Here is an 8,863-nt window from a genome sequence, read left to right as displayed (position 1 = left end):
CCCCGTGTTGCGGCCGACCTCATAGTAGTTGGAGGCTGAAAATATGGTCATCACCTGAACCCCCCCCCCCCCAAAAAAAGAGACATTTACGGTCGGTACCTCCATCCTGCGTTAGGTACGTGTGTAGCACAACCCCTCCCCTCGGGGGTCAGGCTGGGAAAGCCGCAGGTTTCAGGGGAGAAGGACGAGCGAGGTGGGGGCTGGCCTGAAAGCCTTACAGGTGCCAGTTCCTCGATTTCACTGTTCTCCCCTCACCAACTTCCACTGTCGGCTCAGTGAGCACAGTCAGAAGTGCCCCGCTGAGGTCACCGACGCGACCCTGGGTTTTCTAACAGCAAAACTTGGCTGCTGCAGCAGCACCGTAACAGCCTGGCAGGCTGGAAACCCACAACCCCCTCGTGCCATTCCCCTCACCGACCTTCCGGTTGTGACAGAACTCGTAGCCCTCCTGCTTGCACTCGTGGGAGCGGATGAGGAACTGCAGGTTGTACTTCTCGAGGATCTTCCCTGTCACATCAGGGCCGAAGTAGCAGCCACCGCCTCTCACTGTATTCACTCTGCAGCCTTCCTGAGGCATGGGGTCACTCCACAGAATGTCTAAAATCTGAAAGGAGGGGAGTCGTTTGCTGAACAAAGTGCACCCAGCAGATACCACCCGCCAAGGTTCACTAAGCCCCTGCCGCTCTGTCTCTGAATCCCTCCCTCGACGGCTGCTGTCGCCGTAGCCCGGGGCAACAGATGTTTGCCGCGTCCCCGCTGAACCACCGCAGGACTGTTCCACCGCAAGGTGACAGTGCTGTTGACCCAGAGTGCCTGGAGGAAGAGGGGTGGCCATAAATCAGGCCTAGACAAGCTTTGCCTTCGCTACCTCTAAGATTTCAAAGAGCCTTGTCTGTCCTCCTCCATCCCGAAAGACGGGTCCCAGGGCACAAACACCCAGCAGATCCCGAGGCCGTGAGCCAGCTTAGTATTAAACTCCTTTGCTGTCTAGCCAGGACGTTGTGCAGCCTCTGGAAATGTAAGTAAGTGCTGACTCAATAACCACTATTTGGATTAAAGTTTAATCTCTTTAACCCTGACCTCAATATGTAGCTTTATGCTGAGGAGGTGCAATGCCGGGGTGTCACACGCAACGTGAAGTGAGGAGCAATGCTTTCAGAGCGCCCGGGAGGGGCTTACGGACAGAAATCTCTCCACTGATCCGCGCTCAGGGCCCCCCTCACACTACTCGCCTGCTTCCACTCCTCCTGGCGAGTCCGGCACGGCTCCTCCGCGTCCGTCAAGGAGACCATGCTGGAATAGGTGAGCTCCTCTGGCTCCGACTCGCTGACGTCCACCAGCCGGCGGCACCACTCGATCTGCTCCTGCACCGTCTGCCGCACCCACCTGGAGAACTCCAGCCTGTTGGCCACGCTGGGGGCCGGGGATGGCTGGGGCTGTGGGCATAAGCTGGGGGCTGCCTCGTTCCCTGCTGGGTCAGCCTCTCCTTTGCTCTCCCCGTTTATTTCCGGTATCTCCACGTTTCTATTTGACTCCTTTCTTTTCTTCCCTCTTAACACAGAAATAAACTGAAAGAGATAAGAGAAACGAGAGCTGGTCCCACCTCTCAGAAACCTGAATCCATGGGCAGACTGTTAAGTGACCCAAGCCTCACTTCCTGCTGCTGCCATCAAATGGGGATCAGTAGCGGGAGGTGACTACTGCCACCCTCCCGGAGGTGCCACGCTGCTCAGGCGGAGCACGCGGACTGAATCTGCAAGCTGACTTGTGGAAATAAGCTCCTCCCTACAAACCACCAGCACTGTTGTCTCTTGCCAGATCTAGGAAATAAAACCTACTTTGTTCCTTTGAATTTTCCCAAGCATGTCCAGGTCGGTGGTGTCAGAGATGCCCCCGTGTAGAACGAGGACTTTCTGATCAATCAGGGTGGCCAGGGGCAGCCAGCAGAAGACATTCTGAATCATCTTCAAGATTTTCTTCCCATGCACCTAGGGGGCCAGGTTAGGAAGGAGAAGGTGAAGCATCAAGCCTTCCAAGTCCACGTCTCGCGTGGTAAATGAGACACAAACTTGTGCCTACCTTGTATTTCTGCATTACTTCCTTGGTGAAACCATAGCTAAAGGAACAGGGAAAAGGAGGTTCAGTGGGGTGTAGCAGTGCCACCAGCGACATCGCCATCAACCCTGCACAGACCCCGTACCGTAAGTTGACCATGTGGTCCTCGTGGTTCCCCCGGTTGAGGTGAACCTCCTTTGGATAGATCAAGAGGAAGGTAAAGAGGATGATGAGGATCTCGAGGGACTGTTTGCCTCTGTCTACAAAGTCCCCGTTGAACACGTAGGACTTGGCAGGGGAAGGCAGGCCGTTCTGCAGAAGCGAGGAACAGGCAGTGTCACACAAGAGGCTTCCCCGTGATCTCCATATACCTCCCCCACCAGCTGCACCTTCTTAGGAGAATGTGGCACGTCCCAAATGTGTGTGTCTATCAGACTGCAGAGTCAGCCAGGGGATATGCTGAGTGCTGCTTTGTGAAGCCGCTTAAAACCAGTCAAACTGACCTGGAGAACCAGGAGAACTGACCTGAAGGGCCCAGTTTTGCAAATGCTTCTCAGCATGACCCATGCGATACCGTCCGCCACGCCTGGCCAGCCTCCCCCTCCAGGTACGGTGCCTACCTTATAGAATATGAGGAACAGGTCATCCAGCTGGCCGTGCAAGTCTCCTAAGAGGCACAAAAAGACAGGTCACGGCACGTTGAACTTACAAAGAGACCCCCATAGAACTTCCCATGAAGTATCTGCTCTGTAAGTGGGATATTTGGGGAAGTTCGAGGTCCGGGTTTCCTTACGCAGAGGCAGTGTGCCCAGAGGAAAAGGACACGAGGTAAAGGCTTGAGCTGAAGCCAAGGACAGCAAAAAACCCACACCAGCTTCTGAAGACTGACTGGGAAGCTTCGTTCATTTATCTCTTAGGATGACACAACATGGCACACGAAACCGTTTGGTAGGTGGGGGAAAGCTTTGCATACAAAATCAGCCCCGAGTCTCATTTAACGTGATACTGGGGAGAGAACTTTAGTTTCGACATCTGTGCCAAGTACCTCGTTTTCAGGAATACCTCCAAGTTTAACCGCTAGTCCTAGAGTAGGAAGATAGGGTGAAGATCTTTGTCTCCTTCAAATGTACTTGACAGGACACAGAAACGCGTATCAATTTCAAGAGCCACCATTGTCACCTTTCATCTTCCCGTGGACAGATGTACATCCTTACCTTCCGCATTCGCCGCCTCCTCTCCTTGCACTGACGTTCCACACTCAGTACAGAGGAGGCCACCAAGCTCCTGCCACCCTTCTAGGTCTTTCCCAGCCCTTCCCCGCGAGCATTTTGCACCAGGGTCTGCGCAGTGCTCCCGCCCAGACGTACCGCACACGGTGACCTCCTCGCTGTAGCAGGTGGAGACGTGACTGATGTTTGGCAGCTGCTTGAGGTGCTTCCTGGTCTCGTGCAGAAGGTTTAAGACATAGCGAGCGTGGAGCTGCTACTAGGAGAAAGCGAAGGGATTAAAGCAGGAAATCGGCGGCCGCTGAGCAGCAGCGCAGCTCTGGCTGCGGAGGTGCCAGGGCCCCACCACCATGGCCTGGATGACAGAAGCTCTCCCTGGGACGACGCTCAGTGCTCACGAACAAGGCGAGGAGCAGAGGGCAGCATCCAGCATCCAGGTAAGACGCTGCTCCTCTGGGTCTGTCTTAACCTTTTCCACATTAAAGCAGGCCCCGAGCTGCCTGTGCCCTGCAGAAACACGGTCACTCGAAGCCGGGGTGTAGGCATTTAACGTCAGTCAAGGCTTTGAGAAGTGATGTAGTTTGGAGAAGGGATGCTTTGGCCAAAAGAAAAGCTTTCTGACTTGTCAGACCCGCATTTTCAGAAGGGAAAGACGCTCCTGTGGCAGGGGGAAATAGCTGCATGCCCCTTTGCATGACAGCCTGCCAGCTGGTCGTGCTCCGACCAGCTGGTCGTGCTCCAACCAGCTTAGCTTGTGACGAACCCTGAACCCAGCTTCTCCACCCCACACCCCGCAGTGGAGAGGGGGAGAGGGTGGTTGCTTTGGGGATTCTTACTTGTTTCTGCTTGAAAGCTTCCAGCAAGGCAGTTGCATGGTCAGGAAGGAGTGGGAAAGAGAGACGGGGGCCAGTGTAGGAGTCGGGCACCTCCACGGATTCATAGTCGCAGTATTTTTCCAGCTCTGCCTCTTTGAAGCTTTCTCCGCTTACGAACATGCGGCTGATAAAATCCCCTGGGTGGCAGGACGGTTAGTTAGAGAAGGAGACAGGAAAAAGTCAAGTTTGCTCAGTACACCATTCCAGTAATTCGCTAAAGGAGAGCACATTTGTCACAAAATTTGTATGAATACGCATTATTAACAGTATGACACCTCGGTGCCCAGCCCAAGGAATGGGACATGAATGTCCTGGGTTAAACAGACACTCAAAAAAAAAAAAATATTCCTCAACAGAGCTTGGCTGTAAAATATGTGTGGTCGCTCTTTAGACTCTTGGCCCCCTTCGCCACCCCAGGCAACAGATCCACACAGGGTGCAGCCTTCTGAGCTGCTGCTGCGGCCACGTCTGCCAACTTACTCTCTTTACTGCTGCTTGGCGTGAAGTGGTCCATGAGGTAGCTGAAGAAGTTGTGAAGCTGCAAGAGAGAGAGAGCCCGTCATCATTGCCCTGGAATGAAACCCGGCAGAGCAGCAGCTTCACACGGTCTGGGCCAGCAGCCAGAATCGAGCGAGGCCGTGGCACAGAAACCACCCTCCTGGGTGTTTTCTGGCGTGCTCTTTTCCCTGGCACCTTACCTTGATCTGGTCCTGCTCGCAGGCGTACTCGATGGACTGGAAGATTCTCCACGTGCAACGTCGGCGCATTTCCAGCCGAGCAACGTAGCGCCGGTACCACTGCTGGATCAGGACCGCTGCCTTGAAAGCTGGGGGGCAAAACCAGGACCGGCTGCAGCGGAGGCACCCTGCTGCCGCTCCTTTCCCCGCCCGCCAGGTCGAAGAGGGGCCTTTCTTTTTCTGATGACTGAATGTTCAGGGTAACAAAACACCCGCTGCGTTACACAAGGTTGTTCTGGCCCTGCCTGAGCAGAGACCATTGGTGAACTGTCACTGCTGGCTCCTCAGCACCAGCCTTCACAACAACTCGTTAGTGCCTGAAGATCCAAACGTGTTCTGTGTTAGAAAACTACTTCCTCTCTTTCTGTCTTCCCTGTTTGTGCTCAAATCCGCCTTACAGTCTAGGTACTGGGGTTTCAGGATTTGGCTGATGACCACACGAGGAGCTGGGGGAAAACAAGGCACCGAGTCCTCTTCCAGAGCCTTAAAAACAGGGGGTTTGTCCTCCTTCCTTTAAGCCAAATAAGTGCCTCAGCTCTTGCAGTTGTGGACAACTTCACGAGGGATCTATTCTAGCATAAATGCTAACACACCGTTGCCTTGGAACAAAATAAAGACAAAATTCGCACCCACGGCAAAAGGAGGGGACAGCTCTTTGAGGCCTTTCCTCAGCCCCAGTGTTTTCAGAGACAGCGCATTAATACAATTAGCTGGCACTAATTATATGACATGAGCCCCCTTCCCTGTACTGCATCAGGAAACCTTGCCCTTCACCCAAAGAACACAGACATCCCGATGGCTCAGGTACTGAAAATAACAACCCTTCCTCTTGCTCCCGGTACAGCACCAGGAGCTGCAGCGCACGGGAAGGGAAGAGCTGCGGCGGCTGCGGAGCTGGGCAGCGGAGTCACCGTGAAGGCACAGGCAAGAGGGTAAGACATGCCTCGCCTCAATTTCAGACTAACTTAGCTCTGCGTTGCCTGAGCCTTACACCTTGTTGAGAAAACCCGACTGCTCTGCTGGGCTTTGGAATAGTAAAAACGATTGACTCTTCCTCCTGCAGTTTGGTGGTCCCGACATGACCTCTTCAATCCTCCCTCACAACAGACCCACCAGCGGCTGCCTGACTCCCTGCGCAGTGCTGGGGCTGACAGGTAGCCAGAATCGCTGTCACCACCCCCTCTGAACCACGCGGCTTCTAACCATCTTGCCTTCCCCCAGCCGTGGATGGACGGCCAGTTACTGCAATAAGAGTCAGACGTATTTCCGCTGGATCCCGAGCAGAAATTCAGGTATGACTCCCCAGATGCCATGAAAACCAGATCCTTTGAAACATTAGGAGTAAAATCTAGGAAAGACTCGTTACGAGCGCGCGGTGAGCATATGTAGCACCAGTCACAGCAGTCTAAGCTCCAGGTGGGCGAGGCATTGGGGTTTTGTACTACTTTTGCGGAGACTGACTCTGCAACTGGACAAGCCAGGTTCTAAGTTACCAGCTTACCTGGGTGAGTTGCATCTGGCAGTGTTTGGACTAGTTTAGAAAAAAAATAATAAAAGAGGAAGAGAAAGAGATTTATCCACATTTTAGGAGGCTCCAAGCAGTAAAGTGAATCGTACATCACCATATAAGCTACTGACGGTGTGCCCGAGTGGCAGCACAGAACTAGAATACGGCAGCAGCATTGTTCACCCGTCAGCTCACAGGAGGGGCTCTGTTCCCTCTCTGGGCCCCCCATCCCCTTCCTCACGCCAGTGCAGGGCCGGTTTAACCAGCTCCGCTGGCTGCGCTGTCCCCCAGAACAGCCCCTGGGCCCTGCACGAGGGGACGGGAACCGCCAGGCAGGCGGCACTGGGGTGGGAGGTGCTGCGCAGCTCCATCTGCAGAGCAGCAGCTCTGAGAGGAGGCTTTGGAGAAGCAGGTGCAAGAAATTCAGAGAGGTTTTACTGCCACGGGACTGGTGGTCTGAGGCAGAGCTTTGAACAAGGTTTGCGTTACGCTTTGTCCGTTGTAGACAAGTCGTTACCGTCACATAGCCCTGCTCTTGTTGGGGAAGGCCGCGGCTCTCCGGTGCCACAGGCACAGGGAAGTCTAACTACTTCAGTAAAAGGTGGTGCTTTCCAGCAACCAAAAAGTACAGACAAAAAACACCGAGTCGTAGCAGCATCCCCACTTCTGAGTGCAATCACTGGGGCTTTTTCAAACCAAGCAGGTTGCACCACGCTGCTGGTTGTTGTGCCAGCACTGATGACTGACTGATTCCAACAACAAAGTGATCTGATGACTTTTATACACTTCCTTATGGGCAGAATCCCTTTGTTCCACAGCAGACCTGAGCACACAGCCAGAAAATCGGTGCTATCCCAGAGAGGGTTTGATAGCGATAAACCGTTCCACCTCGGAGAGCCATAAACCACTCTCGATGACCAGCAGGGCTTAGAGCACTGCGCTGGTGCCATTAGGAAAGAGCCCGCTCGATGCTTTTCACCTTTGCTTAGCCACACCGTCTTACCTTCTTCAGAACCAGGTTTATTTTGCCTTTGCCAATGCTTCTGCTGTATCAGTCCTGCGCCACTAACACGCTCCTTGAAAGCAGAGTCCGGTGGAGGCAGCAGGGTGATACCCGATGGACCCATCGGCTGTTAGTCCTAGCAGCGTTGCTTCTTGCTGCTCTGTCTCTGCTCAGGTTTTGATCTAATCCTGGCCTAACTAGCTGTTCCTGTACTATCCAGAAAACCGGGAGTCTCGGTAAAGGACCACGACCCCTGCAGCCTCCCGGCGGGGCGCGCAGAAGCAGCCAGGAAAAGATGCCTTTTCCCAGAACCACTCACCGTTCTCGGACTTCGGCAGGGAATACTTGTAGTTGGCGTTCACTGAACTCCCAGATCCCATGTTGGCCACCCAGTGCTCCTAGAACAGTGCAGACTGGCCCGGGATCACCAAAACCGTGGGGGAGGTGCAGGAGGGTCCATTCGGTCAGAATCAAACCAGCTGCGGCACGTCCCACAGCGCTGCAAATCTGGAATATGTTAATGTGCTTATTAAGATCAGCGAGCAGCCTGGCTCGTGCCCAAGTACATCTTCCACTACCACGTTTTTCCAGCTGAAGCTCCTGGATGAAAGGGCTAAACTACCATATAAGAAAAAAAAAAAAGTTCTTCAGTACGGATCAGGAACCGTAAAAGTCATAAAGGAGCTTTGTTATCACTCGGTACATGCAGAGAAACCTTCCTGCGCCGAGCCTTGCATGAAGGCTCCCCTCCTTAGCAGGGATGAGCACGCAGATGGTGTTTACGTCTATTTGCAGTCCCGCAGCTAGAGGGGAGCTAAGTCCAAAATAACAATTAGCTATCGTAAGAAGTAATCAGCTTTGTGGAACACTACTTTCCTTCACCTTGCGGACCTGCTTGGGTGTGGGAGCATGTTAGACCCTCCGTTGCTCGGGTCCTGGCCCGCGTAGGACAGGACAGCCAGGCTTTGTCACCTCGCTGCTGCGGAAAGCTCTGGGCAGAGCAAACAAACAGATGCTGCTCCAAGACGAGGTCAAATTCTGAATTCTCTCCCTTTGAGGATGACCAGATCGTCGGTCAGTCAGACGTGTTTTCTCTGGAAAAGAAAAACCATCGATTGTGTGCTGCTGCCAGAACAGTCCCAGGCTGTGTCGCGTAAGAACCACACAGATTTTTATTCTACCCCAGAACTGGGGGACCAGAAAGCCGAGAAATGGAGGGAGGGAAATAAACACGCGGAAGAACATTAAGCCTGGTGCTAGCAGGAGACCACAGCTCGAAGGATTTGAAAGCGTCAGGACAGCGCGACGGCGGCAGAGGGAGAAGTCCTGCTCCTCTTCTCTTGTCCCCCAATCCCTCTTGCTTCCTTCAGTCTCTTCCCACCTGACCCCCCGTCTTTCCTCTCAGAACAGCCACCGCTGTGGGTCTGCACGAAGGCTGCCTGCAGGCACGCGTCCGAGTG

At 53.8% G+C, this 8,863-nt stretch overlaps 1 protein-coding gene across 1 annotated transcript in view; it reads right to left on the bottom strand.

The window, feature by feature from the left end:
• Window positions 1–7,783, bottom strand: part of PPEF2 (protein phosphatase, EF-hand calcium binding domain 2) — a 9,579-nt gene extending 1,796 nt beyond the window's left edge. Inside the window, exons 1-12 of the mRNA XM_010142031.1 lie at window positions 7,723–7,783; window positions 4,855–4,982; window positions 4,637–4,694; window positions 4,118–4,293; window positions 3,423–3,537; window positions 2,676–2,722; window positions 2,201–2,367; window positions 2,080–2,116; window positions 1,839–1,988; window positions 1,233–1,436; window positions 419–604; window positions 19–54 (exon numbers count right to left, since the gene is read on the bottom strand). Of these exons, the coding sequence (XP_010140333.1) occupies window positions 19–54; window positions 419–604; window positions 1,233–1,436; window positions 1,839–1,988; window positions 2,080–2,116; window positions 2,201–2,367; window positions 2,676–2,722; window positions 3,423–3,537; window positions 4,118–4,293; window positions 4,637–4,694; window positions 4,855–4,982; window positions 7,723–7,783 (1,365 nt within the window). The remainder of the gene's footprint in view (window positions 1–18; window positions 55–418; window positions 605–1,232; window positions 1,437–1,838; window positions 1,989–2,079; window positions 2,117–2,200; window positions 2,368–2,675; window positions 2,723–3,422; window positions 3,538–4,117; window positions 4,294–4,636; window positions 4,695–4,854; window positions 4,983–7,722) is intronic.
• Window positions 7,784–8,863: the final 1,080 nt, after the last annotated feature.

The sequence above is a fragment of the Buceros rhinoceros genome, unplaced genomic scaffold (assembly GCF_000710305.1).
Source record: "Buceros rhinoceros silvestris isolate BGI_N320 unplaced genomic scaffold, ASM71030v1 scaffold20318, whole genome shotgun sequence".
Taxonomy (NCBI): domain Eukaryota; kingdom Metazoa; phylum Chordata; class Aves; order Bucerotiformes; family Bucerotidae; genus Buceros; species Buceros rhinoceros.
Note: the sequence above shows the minus strand (reverse complement) of the source record. Positions and strands in the feature narration are given on the sequence as shown.